The sequence below is a fragment of the Oryzias latipes genome, chromosome 18 (assembly GCF_002234675.1).
Source record: "Oryzias latipes chromosome 18, ASM223467v1".
Classification (NCBI taxonomy): Eukaryota; Metazoa; Chordata; class Actinopteri; order Beloniformes; family Adrianichthyidae; genus Oryzias; species Oryzias latipes.
In genome coordinates, this window is record NC_019876.2 from 4,561,048 (window position 1) to 4,578,291 (window position 17,244).

Consider the following 17,244-nt stretch of genomic DNA (forward strand, 5'->3'; position numbering starts at 1 on the left):
ACGATTTTATTCTTGATACTGCTGCTAGCCAACACCCTAAAAACCATTTCAGCATCCAAACATCCAACTACCCTTAGGGGGTAGATACAGGCGAAAAATGGTCAAACCTGTACGGGGTACGCAGACGACTAGTACAAAATATCAAGGTCGGAGTCTCCTCGATGAACCCGTAGAGTGAAAATGTTGATGCACATTTGTTACTACGGGCATGCTGCGGGCGACAGGTTGTCATGACAACTCACAAGGGTAAGTAAGGATGAAGTAGGTAAGTTCCAGGCGTGTTGTACGTGTTTTATCCCCCAAAATCCTGCGGATTGGAGTCCGGTCAGTAAGGAGGCTGTACCCACACCGTACTACCGACTAGAGTGTGTCGTACAGGTGCCGTACGACATTATCACCCACACATCATAAGTGCGTACAACTTCCATTATCCTTTTGATGTGGCCATTCGAGCTTCAAGGGGAACAAAAAGACGCACCTGTGGTCCCCTTAAGATGCAACCGCTGCTCTCTATGACCCTCCACGGACCCGGGAAACCCAAAAACCTACAATACCCGTGCGGACCGACCCCCCACATACTGGAGTATGTGACTAAGGCTCAAAGTATCATTAAAGACATCACCTGCAGGAATGTTCCCATCAGCCTTTGGGACATTGACTGTAACTTCTACTGAAATAAATACAAAAAATGAAACTTTTTCTAAACCACTTTTTCACATACAAAGATAAAAATTAGTTTAATAATATTAATAAAAATAATAATTTTTCTCGGTATCTCATTCTGCACCTTTACTAGTTTAGCTTTATTAGCTAATGGTAAACGGCGTTCTCCTATACAGCATTTTTCTACTTAACTTTAAGGCCCAAATCGTACTTCCAAACTGCATTTAGGTCAATTCTTGCTGATAATTCTGGTTATTATAGCTGTAAAGGTTTTGCTGTGGCGACCCCTGAAGTGAAAATAAGGAGAAGATACTCGTAAAGTTTTTCACAGACGGCTGCATTTTTTAGGTCAAACTTTTCTGTTTTTAGGATTTAAAATAAACTTTTTTAAGACCAAAGAAATCTTTATGAGTTTGACTCAAAAACCGCTCAGTTCTTCATCATCATTCCTGATGAAAGTGGAACAGAAGCGTCGGTTCTCTGAAGGTCATTGAAGAACTCTTTCCTTCCACAGTTTCATCGTCTTTTCTCTTGGCGTTCAGAGGCTCGCTCGCCGTTCACTCAGCAGGAAAGACGTTATTTCGTTCATGTTTTCATCCATCACTCCTCCCTTCATCCCTTTCCGTGACTCTCCTTCTTCTCTTTCTTTCTTCTCCCTCATCGCTTTGGCCCGGCTCTCCGGACGCCTCGCTCCTCGTCCTCCGACTGGGAGATAAATGTCCATCTGCGATTGGCCGATGACCCCCCATCGTCATGGCGCCCGCGAGGTCGTAAACAACAGCCCGTCTCCCCCGGCAACGCGGCGTCTCCATGGACGCGAGGCCGCTAAGACGACCAGCGCTGCGTGTGTGCGACAGAGGCGGAATGCGCCAACCGACGACTGCCAAGTGTGTGTGTGTGTGTGTGTGTGTGAGCTAATGAGCGATCATAAGTGAGCAAATGTTTTCTCTGGGTTCCACTAATGTTCAACAAACTCTCACACACACACATCAGGTACGTGCACGCGTGCACGCACGTGTCATTAGTATGCCACAGTGAGCTGTGTCCATATGTCACGAAAACACAAGCATGTTTTATTTATCCTGGAGAGGAAGGAGGCCAACAGTCACTGTCAGGGGATGGAAGGATGGAGAGGAAAAGAAAAGTGGAGAAATGAGATTAGAGGAGGAAAATATATACAACAATGGAACACGAGAGGAAAAAGAAGTTTGGGAAGGTTCACAAGAAAGATGGAAGCAGGAAAACCTGAAGATCAAGACAAGGAAAGAGGAGAAATGGTCGAGGAATCAAGGAAACAAGGGAGTAAAAAAAACGAGGAAGTAAAGAAGGAAAGAGGGAAAAAGAATCCGATCTGGAAAAGCAGGAAAATAATGGAATCAAAGAAAAAAATGGAACTGAGGAGGAAGAAAAACTTGAGGAAAAATGAAGGAATGTTTGAAAAATGTTCACAAGGAAGATGAAAGGAAGAAAAGCTGAAGCTCAAGGAAGCAATGGAGTAAAAACGGGGAAGCAGAGAAAGAGCGAGAAAATGAAAAGCAGAAACACTCAGGAGTGAAATAAAAAAACAAGAAAAACAGAGAAGAAATGGTTTTTAGGAAAAGTAAAAGGAAGTTTGGAAAGATTAAAGAGCAAGATGGAAGGAGAAAAGACCAAGAGATATGATCGTGGAAATCAGGACATGATCTAGGAAGTGAGGAAAGAATCGGATAAAGAAAAGCAGGAAAATATCGGAATGAAAGAAAATGTGGACAAAGGAGAAACGGAGGAAGATGAAGAAAGTATTTCCAAGAGAAATCAATGAAAGTTTGGAAAGATGAAGATCAAGAGAAGTGAGGAGAAATGATTGAGGAAGTCAGAGGGAGAAGTTAAAAAAAAGTAATCGAATAAAGAAAAACAGGAAAAATATGGGGGGGGGGGAAGAAAAACAGACAAAGAAAAGGAAAGAGGAAAGAAAAAAAGAGGAAGATGAAAGGAGGAAATTCTGGGGATCAAGAGGAGAAATGATCAAATAATTCAGGAAGGAAGTAAAGACATTTTAGAAAAGGAAAAGCAGAAACATTGAGGGAATGGAAGGTAAGAAATGGACGTAAGAGGAAGGGAGGAAAAAGGAGAAACCCTTTTTAGGAAAAGTAAAAGAAACCTTGACGGGTGAAAAAAGGAAAAAAGAGCAGAAAAAAAGCAGTTTAAAGGATGAAGAGGCGACAAAAGAAGAAAGAAAGTTGAACGGAAAAATGTGAAGACCTCAAGGTAGAAAGGAGAGAGAAGGAGAAGAGGAGGATGGAGAAGAGGGAGATGTCAGGAGTGAAGGAGGAGGGAGGGATGGACAGATGGAGGAGTGGGACCCCAGAGACGTGTCATTCATCACACCAACATGCAATCTGCACTTCTTCACCCTCTTTTCCCTCTCCTCATCTTTGTCTTTCTTCAAAACACGATCATCCGATCCTTAATCCCTCCATCCTTCATTCTTAGACTGTTGTCACACTTCCACCGTCTTCTCCGTTCGCCATCTTTCCCTCGCCACTTTGGCGGCCAGTTCGGGTTTCAGTATTTCTTCTGGCGACGTCTTGCGTCCTCTTCATTTTCCCTTCCGTCTCTTTCACTTCTCTATTTATTTCTTCATTTATCTGTTTGTTTGTTTTAAAAAGAAGGAACCAAGAGGAGTGACGGATGGAAGGGAGGAGTTTAAAGGAAGAGAGGAGGTGGCTTGACCAAAAGGATGGAAGGAAACAGGAATGGAGGAGAGGAAGTTGAGTCCACAAAGGAGGAGGGGAAGATGGAGTGTGGGAGCAGTTCACACCAAAGGAAGGAGAGAAAAAGAAGAAATGGAGGGAATAAAATATTTCGGTTCATTTCCTGTTATGAACTAAACTGAGAAGAAGCAAAAATGTAGGTTGTCGTCCAAGTTATTAACTGACCAATCAGATGCCTCGATACAAGTAGGTGGAGCCTACTTCAAAATGTTTGATGGTGGTCTGCTTTCAAGTGGTAGGGGTGTGGCTCCCTCCCACATTTGGAAGGAACGACAGGTTCGTGAACACACTTTTGGACAAGTGTCAACAGCAAATTTGACGCAAATTGTTTCTAGCGTGAACGTAGCATTAGTTCCCATTCAAGTAAATCTGGTTCCATTCAATATAGACGGGCTCTACAGCAAACCACAGAGGGTACAGTAAGCAAAGGTCCATTCATTGCGTTTTTATTGATAACTTAAAAAGTTATCTTCTACATAGATAGATAAAACAGAGAAATGATTGTTAAAATTGCTTCTTTATCAAAGATCTGAAAGTGTGCCAACAGGGTAAACAACTGTCTTCTGATCTGTTCATCATTTCAATAATCTGTACATCAAACGTCTAGTTTCATAAAGGAAACGGTAGAGTTGACTGAGGACTTACATCACAAGTCATAAAAAACTTGTTTCTAAGAAGCAGGTCAAGCTTTGCTCCCAGCAAATGTGTCCGTCCATATTTGATCAGTATTATTGATCACCTTTACAGGAAAACTCCGCCAAGTGCTTTCTTTTCTATCAAAGCCTTCAGGTTCTTCTCAGAGCTGCTGCCAATTTTAAACTGAAGCCAGACAGGCGTCGTACTCAGTGACCATCGTTGGACTGACGCAGACTGGCCTTCCAAAGAGAAAGATTTCAAACATCAGCCATGAGTCTATTGAGCACTCCAGATGACGACTAGAAGTCCTACTGGAACATTATTTGGTCAAAGAATTCCAAAATGTCTCTCTTGATCGTAGTGTTCTACACAAACAGGTCGTCTTTGGTCATCTTTACCTTACTCAGGTTGTATAGGAGTGTAGAGTAGCACTATAATTCCCAAAAACCCTGACTCCTGTGGGAACTGAAAAAACATGATAAAAAAAGTATTGGCCGTTGACAATTTCATCCCATTTTAGTGGAGATGAATGATATCAAAAGGGAAAATTTTTAGCTTTAGTCACAACTCCCCTTACAGGTGGACACAGGCTGTCTGCGGGGTAAAAAAAGGAGCAAATCTGTATGGGATACGCAGGTAGTTCACAGGAACACAGTTCACAGGAAGGGTGTAGACCGCTCGGCGAACCCGTAGACCAGTGATAGGCAACTCCAGGCCTCAAGGGCCGGTGTGTCAGCATGATTTCCAGATAACCAGGCCCTACTCATGACTGATTACCGGGTTCAGATGCATCCAGCCAATCAGAGCATGCCAAAGTTGGGTATGTTGGGAAACATTGCCTTTCCCTACCGTAGACCAAACTGTTGCATGCAACCTGACTGTTGGAAATGAGGAAATTAGAGAATCGGAGGGTAGTTTGTGTGGACATCCTACAGCCACTTACAAATCACCTGCACATCACCTGCACATGGCATTTGCACACAGTCAGTAAGGAACCAGTACTTGCACTCTAATAACCACTAGAATGTGGTGTAAGGACACCGTACAACAGCACCCCACGTGCACAGTAAGTGCGAGCACCTTACATTTGCCTCTAGAATACTTCATTTTCGTTCCTTAAGGTGGGCGTACGATCCTCAAGAGTACAGCAAGACACACCTCTTAAGATGTGACTGCTCTTTACAAGCCTCCATGGACGGGTAACCAAAAAAGGTTGCAAGGCCTGTACAGGCAGGTGGGAACTGGTGGAAAAATGTGATAGGTGTGATTGTGAGACAAAATTAAAAAAAAGGGTCACAGCAAGAATGATGGGAGAGATAGTGAGACCGAAGATGCGGTCTGGTTTCAAAACAGACCGTGGAAATTGACAACGGGCAGAACTGGAGAGGCTAAGGTTCTTTCTGGAAGTGATCACTGACAGCGGCGGTCAGATGTTTGGACATGAATTCAGGAAAACCAGACTGAAAAAGGTTTGCACACATTTAGAGGACGACACGTTGGGGACAGGATGCCAAAAAGGAGGAACCACCAAAAAGGAAGTTCATGGCTGGAAGACATGAGGAATACTTGGGGGTTGGGCCTCCTCATGAACAAACAACCGTTGGACCGTCAGCAGTAGAACAGCCTTATTGGAGGTGCTTTATCAATTATAAGTCATGTTTGTCCTGCCTATTATTATCCAGTCAAAGTGGCTATGATTGCTAAGCTAAAAACTGTTTTCAAATGGACCTAAACAAATGGGAACACAGTGTTGGTCCATCTTCTGTATGTCATCAAATCACTTAATGGGTGGCGATATGAGACAAAAAAGGGCCAAAGCAAAGACACTGAGTAGAAATATTCAACTCTCTTTCTCAGTTTAAGGAATGGTAGAAACTGAAAATGGGACTGTTGGTAACTAACCGGTGTGGGAGAGCAGGTTGGGAGACAGCAGGCCTGGCAGTCCCGGGTGCAGCAGCCTGGGGCTTTCCTGGATCCCTGCACCAGAGCAGCGCTTGGGAGGACGGCCCGGACGAGAGCTGGAGGGGAAGACACAGAAAAAGGAGCTATATTACCAGGACACAAGCAGAACGCCGGCGCCGAGCAGACACCCAACATTCTGAACTTAAATTCATCACTACTGACTAATTTTGTGAGAAAATCCGTGACTGTGCAGTGACTTTCAACATGCTGGTGTTGATATTCACTGTCTGCTTTTTAACTCTGAAAAAGTGACGATGGCCTTTATTGGAGCAGATACTTCATGTCACCCAAGTGTCAGCTTTGAGTCACGGTTGTGTAACGAGGTTACCAGTCCGTCAAATCCCACAAATCAACTCTATAAACGAAATGTCCTATTAGATTAGTCTTTATTTGTATTGTGTCAAGCTTGTTTCTTACTGCACCTGAAAGCAACACAGTTCACAGTGTTACTGGGGGCACAGGCCAAGTGCTGTTTCAGGCCATGCAGGTAGCAGTACGCAACTTCTCTCACGTCCTGTGCTTTAGTGTTTTCTATGACTATTTACAACTTGTAAGAGTTGCATTTGTAGAACAGTAGACCCTCGTTTATTGTGGAGGTTACGTCCTAAAATCCACCCACGATAGATCAAATCTTTAAATTAGGATTACATATTTTTTAAGACTGCAAAACTCCTCACTACCCACTTTACATGCTTTTTTCAGACAACATTTTCACACTTCTCTCTCTTGTTTGAAAACTTTCACAGAAAAATATGTCCAGTTTAATAGAATGAAACCAAGGATCTGATCGTGATCAAAGATGGGGTGAGCTGTCTGTATTCAATACAGGAGACACAGCACATTGATAGACAAGGTCGGCAGCCAATCGGGATGCAGAACACAATGCATGCAAAATTGCACTGAACATGAGTCGCGAAACAGCAATGGGTAAGTAGATATGATCTATAAGAATCATGTCACACATAATTTTAGTGCGTAGCTTGCGCCCAATGCTATCGCTAGCCCTAGCTTAAGGCTGAGTTGTTGGTTAAGTCATTGGTTTTCAGCCATCTTTCTTTTCTTATCGCACGGCTGGGGTTTTTGTCTTTAAGGAGGCATGTAGGATTCTGGTGTTTGGAATGACCATGTTTTGTTTGTTCAATAATAATATAACCAACCAGAGGCGCCTCTTCTCTCCTAATTACTAACCAAACTCAACGCAGAGTGACAACATGGTAGGACACGTCGGTCGTAGTTGGATGGTTGCATGTCTACCACAACCAAAGAACATGGGAAATCAAGGTTCAGGGTTGTGTCAGGAAGGGCATCAGGCTTAAAAATCGCGACTCCTGTAGGGATGGGCCGAAAGGTGAACAACGTGAAAGGAAAACTTGTTTGGCCTTCTACTGGTTGACTATAAAAAGCTGAACAGCCAGCAGATAAACCAGGTCACATGGTCAGAATAAGAGCATATAACAACAGTATCAGCTTCTTAATGGTTTTCCATAACCGACGGCCCGGATGACTGATGTGACCCAAAGAGGTGATGTCTAATCGGTCACTGCTGATCAACTTCTCTGGAGAAAAAACCCGACAGCATTTCTCTCACCTGGAAGTTTGGGTAAAATAAAAATCACAAGATCTGTCCTAAAACCCAGCAGCTTTATTATACAGAGAGCAGGAGCTTTAGTATTCACAATTCGGCGCCTTCACAATAAAATACAGGCTCTGGTGACCAATAATGGGGGTGCTTTAACAGCTTGGGAGGGGACTTCATTTTACAGTTGAACTGGAGAATACTGGCCACAATATTTTTATACTCATGACACCAATACCGAACAAATCTCCTGAAAAATGAACCTTTAACTCTGAAACTAACCATATTTAAATTTAGAAATGGTAAGATTTCAATTTTAAACTAGGAACTAATTTATTTGAGTCACTATTTCAGCAATTGTACAAGAAGTTAGATCCTTTCCAGGTTGATGCATCATATAAAGTTCATTATAGTCCCCTAAAAAGTTATTTGTTTAAATATTAAAAGACAAAACCATGTTGTAAATTAGGTTTTATTCTGTAATATGTGTTAAGAATCATTACAAAAATAGTTTAACAAACACAAACACAAGTGTACACATCCTGCACATTGAACAACATACTCCGGCATTTCTCTCACGCCCCAATTTTGTATCGCACACGTGTAACCTGCTTCATTATGCATATGCACGTAGACACAAATAACCCCCCCCTCAAACACAAGAATACAGTAACCCAACACAAGCAATTGACCGTAAAAGGGGAAGTACACACACTCGCACTCACACACTCAGGAGGTGTGCATACAGGCCAACTCTCTGCAGGGTGGCTAAGTAACAGATGGCCGTCCAAAGTCATTTACACCTCCACTGAGAAAAAATAAAACCTGTATATGACAAACACCACAAAGCCACCGCATGAAAGCCATGGATGAGGACAAGACACGGGAAAATGTAGAAAAAGCGCCAAATGTTTAAAGCACATCTGAACTGAACATACAACAAAAGATGTACAGTAATACCGCTTAGGGAAAAAATGCATACCAAACAGTAGACCTTGATGTATCTGGTAGAAACGTCTTTTAAAGACATCGGTCAATACTTTCGGTATTGTATTATCATCATCTTCGTCTTCAGTAGATCACCCTTTTTTAGTTAGTTTCACTGAGAAACCAACCGCCAAACTCCTTAACTCAAGACAAGGAAGTCTGTTATGTGCATATGAAATTACATTATCGTGGAAAAACTGTTTGTTACATCAGATATGTCTTCTTTTATTTTGTCTAATGGCTTAAGGAGATGGTAAAAAATGTGTTAGACATGAAAGTATCCTAAAAAGCTTTCCTGATTCTTTGAATTATCGTAACTCAAAAGCAGCTTTGCTCCGATATGCAACACTTTACAGTTGTTAACCTTACAGTTTTAACGTTTTTTATGCGTAATTTGCGTAAAACGACCGATTTTTACAGAAAAAAGCGACTGTCCCCTGATATACATACGACACTTCACAGTGGTAACCTTGACAATTGTAAAGTGTTTACGCAACGAATGCAAACAAACTGATTCTGAATTGGAGAACAGCAGCTTTGCTCCGATATACAACACTTTACAGTTGTTAACCTTACAGTTTTAACGTTTTTATACGTAATTTGCGTAAAACGACCGATTTTTAAAGAAAAAAGCGACTTTCCCCTGATATACATACACTTCACAGGGGTAAACTTGACAATTGTAAAGTGTTTACACAACGAATGCAAACAAACTGATTCTGAATTGGAGAACAGCAGCTTTGCGCCGATATGCAACACTTTACAGTTGTGTTTACGCAATGAACGTTAACCAACGGATTTTGACATGGAGAAAAGCAGCTTTGTGTTGACATGCAGAAAAGTACGGTAAAGCGTTGCACATCAGTGCAAAACCGCTTTTATCTACATCAGAATCTGATGGATTTATGTTGAGCGTGTAAACGGTAAGAAGCATTGGGATAGCTAGACAACCGTGTTTTTTTTTTCTGTCGTCTTCAGTCCAGTCATCTCTCATTATTTTTTTTCTTTTACTTTTGTAGTGAGTACCTGTAACCAAAAAGCACAGCTAACTATATTTTGGTGTCCCTACCAGTCCGTTTGCTAGCGCGTAAGCTAGGCTAAAGATTAAAAAAAGCTTTTAAATTCAGAAAATGGGGTTTATGTTTCTTTTTTTTAGTCACACAAAAACAGCTTTGGGTCACTGTACAACTTTCATGTGTCGTTTTTGGATAGAAAATACTATACCTAAATTGCGGTTTTGTTACAAACTTTTATGATTGGTCAACATACATTACTGAAGTGTTTATGAATGAAAAAAGTTGGTAAAGAAGAGTAAAATTGATTTGTAAAACTGAGAAAAATTCAGAAACGTACTTAATACGATAGTTAACACACTATTGCTTTCTTCGTGTTTAGGTTTTGCTGGTTATCTTTAATTTAGGTCAAAGCCAGAACTGTTGTTCATAGCAACAGTAACCCTGAGGGGCGTGGCTTATGGCAGAAGCACTCACTTTAGTGCTGCAACAGACAGGATGAGAGGATGTCGAGCTTTTCAGGAACATGTCGAGTAAATCGGTCAGACCCCGCTGGGAGCCGGGAGTGTCTGCTAAAAGACGGCGAGAGCAAACGGCTGCAAATGTTTTCTGGGTGTGATCTGTACTCGAGAAAAAAGACAGACGTTAAAAGAGGGGAGGGAGGAAACGAAAACATGACCCCCGGGTTTCCCTCTGAACTCCACTTCACCTCTTCGTCCCTCCATCAAACTGACACCACGATCTCAGAGGCAGGAACGCAGTCCATCGCAGCCTCTCGCGTAGGGGATATGGCGAGCGCGCAAACACGCAGGTGTTCTCTGTCAACAGTTACCTGCTACCTTTCAACGGCGCTCACACACATAATGGAAATGTGTCACCCCACCAGGTGTGTGAGTGTGTTCATCTGCATCCATCCATGTGTGAGCAACATTAAGGTGTGTAGCCGCACCGCGCGCACAAATGATATCGCCTTCTCATTAGTCCTACAGTTCTTTGTTCAAAGTAATGACTGCAGTGTGTGTGTGCATGTGTGTGTGTGTGTGTGTCCCGTAGGGTTGCCATATGTTGGGCATTAATCCTCGTCAACGGTCCACTCTCCTTACTGCACCGAGCACAAGAACAAAGAGCAGGTCACACACAAGCACATCACACAGAAGCTTTCTCCTATAAAAGAGGTGCAGACACACACACACACACACACGTGTACACAACACAGTTTGCAGAAGTCTGGCAACACACTCTCAAGCAAACTTCACAGGCAGTCCATTGACCTACATTTATTTGTTGACTATTAACCTTAACTGCATTCAGATCCAGGCCTTTGGACACGTCTTCACCAAAACACTGACTTACAACCAGAGAAACACACGGCAAAGTGACCTCTGACCTCCACTCAAGTGCCTAAAACATATCCAAACTCCTATTTTATTGGTTGATTCCCCTCCTTTTTTTTAAATCATAAACTGAGTTGATCTTATTGGATCTAACTGATACTACTGGATCAACTGGTTTCACACTGAGCTGTTAGGTCTGCTGTTTAAGGCAGCGTCAAACAGCCACTACGTACATTTTGTGCATTTTCTACGAATGAGGTTTCAGTCTTTCGTGATACATGTGTGATGTACTTCATTCCTAAGTGTTTTTTGCATTCTTTGCATTAATTCGGTTTGGAGCTGTTCAACATTTTTGATCGGTTGAGAATTACACAGTTTACGTTTACGTTTTTACGCAAATGTTACGTAAATCTTATGCAACTGTGCATGATTTTTGCGAGAGGCATACGCAAATTTGTGGCTTTCCACGACCATTCCACATTTGTCTGACTTTTTACTCATGTACCACAGATGTACATGAGCACAATTAAGTAACTGACGGACGAGTCACTAATAATTCACATAGAAACAGCGTAATAATCATTATAATAATAATTTATGTGTTCTTTGCGCATTTATTCATACTTTTTCCGTGATTTTACCGTGGTTCATTCATGATACATCGGTAAATATTTTCTCGTAAAGACCTCAACATTTCTCCCTTTTACCAAGTATATTCCCGTTTGACCAATTTTCATCCGTGCAATATGCGCAAAATATTCATAGTGGCTGTGTGACACTGCCTTTAGCAGGTGTGGGCTCACCTGAACGTAAAAGAACAGGAGAGTTTTGGAAATCCAGATTATGAGGATGCCAGTCAGCATCCGTTTTAATGTCGTTGTTCAATTCCACCACACTTGGGACAAGTCGTTGTTTTCAATTCGAGTTACGTTCTTTACAGATGACAACTGCATGAGTAGCGCCACACGAAGGTCCTTGATTTCCTCACATTTACTATCCGATAAACTTACAGAGTAAAGAGTAAATAAATGCTTTAAATGAGCCAAGACTGTGCTGCTATTTACAAATGTAAATATCCATCTGTCCATCACAGCTGCCAGTACCCCACCTAAGAAACCAAACCAAAAATGGCGCCACACTGGCAGCTTCTACAGTAGCAGAAAAGGTTAAAGCTATGACAAAACTTTTGTTTTGTGGAATTCTAAAGCCGTTTCACAAATGTATATATATGTTCACCTCTTTATCCATTTTCTTAACCCACTGTATCCCTTTTGGGGTCACGGAGCCTAAGATTGCAACTGTTGGGTGAAGCAGGGTTCACCCTGGACAGGTCGCTAGCCTGTCACAGGGTCTAACAGATATTCAAGGAATCATAAAAGTTTCATTTGACGACCTAAAACTTATTTCAAGTTCCAGTGTATGACAACTATGGATCAGGATATCCGCTTATTCCGTTTACTAGCTACACTCCCACACTTTGAATAGCCGTTGAAATGGAGATAAACTCAGGGTAACGGACAGCCCGAACCGTCAAACGCTAAGTGGACTTTCGTGAAGTGCGTTAATTTCTGATAATGCACAACTCGGCGGGCACTTTCCCTTACATATTTGTGTTGTGTTTTGGGTTGTGGGATCAAACTAATTTCTATCTAAAAATCTTTAGCTTTATAAATAAAGTTTTATAAATAAAGTTTTACGCCTTAACTAGCTTTCAAATCTTTCCCCAAACCTGGAATATGTTTGCATGTTTATAACTGTGTTATAACAGCTACAGCTACAACTCCTGTGCTGCCTTCCAGTGCTTACAGTTGGTTTGTATGAATGTGTAAATGTAAAGAAGATAACTCCTGTCTTTTATGTCAACACACTTTTGGACTCCATTATGTGGGTTTTAGTTTTATCGGCCTTTGAGTTAAGAAAAAATAAAACCTTTTTCTTCTAAATTCCTTACATTTTTGGTTAAAGTGTGTTAACGTCCATTTATATCGTTAATGTTAAATTTACTTTTCAAATTAATGTTACGTTAAGAAACTAGAATACCAACAACAAACTATTTGCCTGATAAAAATAGTAAAATTATCAATTTTAAATTGAGAGAAAAATGGAGGTTTTTAAGGCTTGTCTTCTGTTTTAAACAAATAACAGACAGTGAAAAGCCGTAAGTGACTTACACGGCTTAGTCTTCATGAATGTGGGTGTCCCGATGACCCGATGAAGAAAAAAACAAACCACGCTGGAAATAAACAACACAAAGCTGACATCCAACACGAACACACACCCACGACCCGATGAGCCGTCTTGGAGTAAGTCTTAGCGCCGTGACACACACGCCCCTTCGCCTGTCCTCCCAAATGGCCGTCTCTATGGTGACGGAACCTTGATCAATACTTCGTCATTGGCTCTGATGGCCGGTCAGGGTCAGTCACACACAAACAGGCATGGCGGTGAATAAGCACGGACTCGCTAACACGTTTGACAGATTGATTTACCCAGAATGTGCAGAGATTTTACACACACACACAGACGCACACACATGCTGCAGTTTATCAAAGCCTGATGCGGTCAGTACGTGGGGCAGAACGTGGGGTCAACCCTCTTTAGCTCAAATCTTTCATCTTCTCTTCGTTCTTTTCTTTCATCTCTCCATCAGAGGGCTCATCTGTTAACCCCCTCATGTTTTCTATTTTTTTCCTATTTCTTCTCCTTTTGGTTTTCTATTTCACTCCTCCATCAATCTTGGGATCAATTTTTGCCTTTGTTCTGTGGTTTCGTTTCTCTATTTGTCTTTTTCTTTAACTCCTTGTTTTTCCTTTCCTAACACGTAACGGGTGTTTATGCCTCGCCAACCTCCTACAATATGAAAATCCAATAAGACTTACGTGAGCTTTTTTATTTTTATCAATGAGTTAATGAGTACCCAACTTCCAAATGGTTTTTTCCATTTGGAAACAGCCTACAGTCCTGACTAAAGCCGGAGAAAAATGCTGTGTCTGATTCCAGCGGGAGCGCTGTCTGCTAACTGACTTACAGCATCACAGGACCATTTTATAGAGAAATGAAGACATCTATGAGCGAATCCAGCAGGTGGCCACATGGCCGCATTTGTGATTGGGAGGCGGCACTCCAATTTTTTACACGCCGCGGAACATTTTGGGAAAAAGTTAACATTTTTCTGACGTTTTTTTAGCATCGGTCAGTTGGAGGTGGCGTGGTGATAGTCCGGTGACAAGCGGGTGCTAAACATAGAGGATCTTTTTTATGAGTGTCTTGATGCAAATAAGACAAACGTGACAAAGTTCAGGAGGAGAATGATCAGATTCTCCTCTGTGTTGGTTTTTGACTCCAGCTGCCAATAAAATCATCAACATGTCCCTACCAAAGCTGAGTTCCAAATTGGTTGACGTGACTCTAAGTCTTTGGCAAAGTTCCGATATTTGAACTCAATATTTGAACCGCTAGAGAATCGTGCCACGCCCTCCACTCAAAATGCACCGCAGGACTTCTGATTGTGTCCGTACATTGACTTAGCATTGAAACTGGCCGCTAACCACGTTCAGTATGAATGTAGCATCTGTCAGGTATGGCTGTTCTACATTGAAGACGTCCTTAAGCTGCTTTTGTACATTTTAAGACCTGTTTGCCTGTTCCACCGCCATCCAATCCTTCCTTTGTAATGTCAGAGCTTCTTGAGGTCTTCCTTTGGTCTACGTTCATACAGTCCCTTCCCTCGGTCCATCTCCTCCTCCTCGTCTCCCTCGGCCCTAACATCTCTGTTTTCTGTCTGGCCGTGTCCCCTCGCCCGTCATAAATCGTGTTGCGGGCTTACATCCTCCCTTTACTCTTTGTTTGTCGCAGAAGAACAATCTATTCTTTTTAAAGAGACACCAGAGAAATGGGATCCATGTCCGTCCACACGCACACACTCGCACAGACGGGCGTCATAATCATGGAAGCTCACGGACTCACGAGGAACAGAGAGGAGAAAGAGATGGATGTTTACTTTCCTCCGGGCTTCCGCCTCTTTGATTGGACAGATGAATGACTTCATTGTGTGTGCGTTTCCTTCTCTTTCGTTTTAACATGGAGAAAGGAGATGGAGAGATGGAAAATAAATTCAGACGGAGAGACAGAGGTAGGGTGAGGTAAGCAATAATAAGTATTGATTGATAAGGGAAGTAGAGCGAGAGTATTAAAGGAGAGGGGGGGGGGGAAATCACCCTAAAACACAGAATGGAGGAAAACAGCGAAACTGTATTGATTAACTGGTGACGCTTTTCTCACTCTTTTCATCCCCCACTTCTACTTCTTCCCTCTGTTTATCTATTACAGTTCAGTAACTATTCGTCTTTACACTTCCTGTCCTCCGTCCTGCATATATTCCCTCACTTCTGCTTAAACTGTAACTCAATCTATTCTTCCTGTGTGCACTTATTTTTCCATCCATCTCTTCCTTTAGGCCAATATCCTTTCTCGTGTCTTTTTATATCCATCTGTGTGTTTTTTTTGTTTCTTTCATCTATCCATTTTTCAGTAATACTTTCATCCGCCTGTCATCGGTCCATCCTATATCTGTTTTAACATCTATATATAATAGGATCCAGCTTTCATTCGTTTACACTGGTCCCTGCCCATCACTCAAGCGTCATCTGTCCATCCATTCATCCCTTTGTCTGTCCTCTCATCCATCACTCCACCAATCTGAAGTCTTTTCAGTCGGTGGTGCCAATGCGCCACGTTTTCTACAGTAGGAACAGCAGATGATCTGACCTGATTTCAGCATTTCTCTCCTTTGAGTTCATTAACATGGATTTTTGTTTTCCCTGATTGGTCAAACGTCTGTATCTGCAGTAAACAAAGACGGAAAATGTTTAGAAAGTAATTGGTGAAAGTTTTTCTTTCCGGAAAAGCCTGAAAGCGATTGAGAGGAAACGTTTACAAAGAAACCTGGCCAATCCAAAACTTAGAAACTGAGGGGAAGGAGACCTTATCTCCAGCAGGTTAGACGTCACTGGAATCGAGTCCTGACTAAAACCAGGACGAAGGACCACATCAGTCCTGTCTTCGTTGTTCAGAGAGTAGACCTTAACTTGCACTACTTGTGTCAAAGTCTTTCTAGGATTTAAGCAATAGTCACATACCAAGGAAGACTCTGCACGTTTTGCAGATTTTTGGGTTGTCCAAAAAACGCGGAAGGTCATAAAGAGGAGTGGCCACACCCCAAAGTGAGCGCAGGTGTGTCTCAAGGGTGTGTCTTGCTCCCATGTGGCTCACACGGCCACCTAATCATGAAAAAAGAATGTACCATTGTCATGCGTGTGGTAATTGTATTGTGAAGTATTCATAAGGATAATGTAGGTTGTACACACTTACGACGTACAGGTGAAGATGTCGTACGGTGCCTTTACGACACACTCTAATCGTTAGTCGAGTGTTGGCACTGACCGCTTGCATGGGGTGATACATAAGTGTGTGTATGGATTCCCACACAAATTTCAAACTGTGACACACCTGCGGATCACCTACTTCAATCCTCATTAACCATTGCATGTTGTACAGGTGTTCGCTATGACCTACAGCATGCCAGTACAAAAACTATGCGCAAACATTTTTGCTCACCATACCCAGTTTTAACCCGCGGGGGCCTTTATCCACCTGTAAGGGCAGTTGTTACTAATGGAACGTCAACACTGGGCTTGGAAACGCAAGCAACCACTTCCAATGAAAAGTTGGTGTAATTAGGAGTGTGGTCATTTTCAGCTTCCATGTTCAAAACTCTCATGTTCACGTGTCGCTATGCAAGTCCTTAAGACTGGAACCAGTTGAACTTTGGCCAATCAGTGACTTGACTTTGGTAGAGACATAGAGACGAAACACAGAAGTACCAACCATTAAAAAATTGATCATGTGGAGAAATAAATAACTATGATTTGTGTGAGGCCGGAATTATGACACCAAATCTTTCATATCTCTGAATAGAGCCGAGAAAGAAAAAGCCTGGAAGAAGATTCACGAGATTTGAAGGTACATGCGCTAGCATTGGGTAGGGACAGTTCATAGAGAACATCGTACGCTAAAAACAGTTCAAAAATGGCCGTTTAGAATGTTCTTGAATATGCATTACATGGTTGGCATGAACATAGCTTAAGGCTTTAGCTGCCTTTTACTGATTTACCAATAGATTTAATTATTTAATCTAATCAGTGGCGTTGGATGTAAAATTTGATTTACAAATAAACCGAGCGTGTCCCCCATGCTTGAACTAGAATCTAAAAAAACTAAAGTTTGTGCAAAACTTTCAAAACACCTGAAGGCTAATTTTT

At 42.0% G+C, this 17,244-nt stretch overlaps 1 protein-coding gene across 3 annotated transcripts in view; it reads right to left on the reverse strand.

Moving 5' to 3' along the window:
• LOC105356347 (dachshund homolog 2) overlaps positions 1 to 17,244 on the reverse strand; it is a 103,608-nt gene that overhangs the window by 43,513 nt on the left and 42,851 nt on the right. For all 3 annotated transcript variants that reach the window (XM_023965843.1, XM_023965842.1, XM_023965844.1), the window contains exon 2: positions 5,955 to 6,070. In XM_023965843.1, the coding sequence (XP_023821611.1) occupies positions 5,955 to 6,070 (116 nt within the window). The remainder of the gene's footprint in view (positions 1 to 5,954; positions 6,071 to 17,244) is intronic.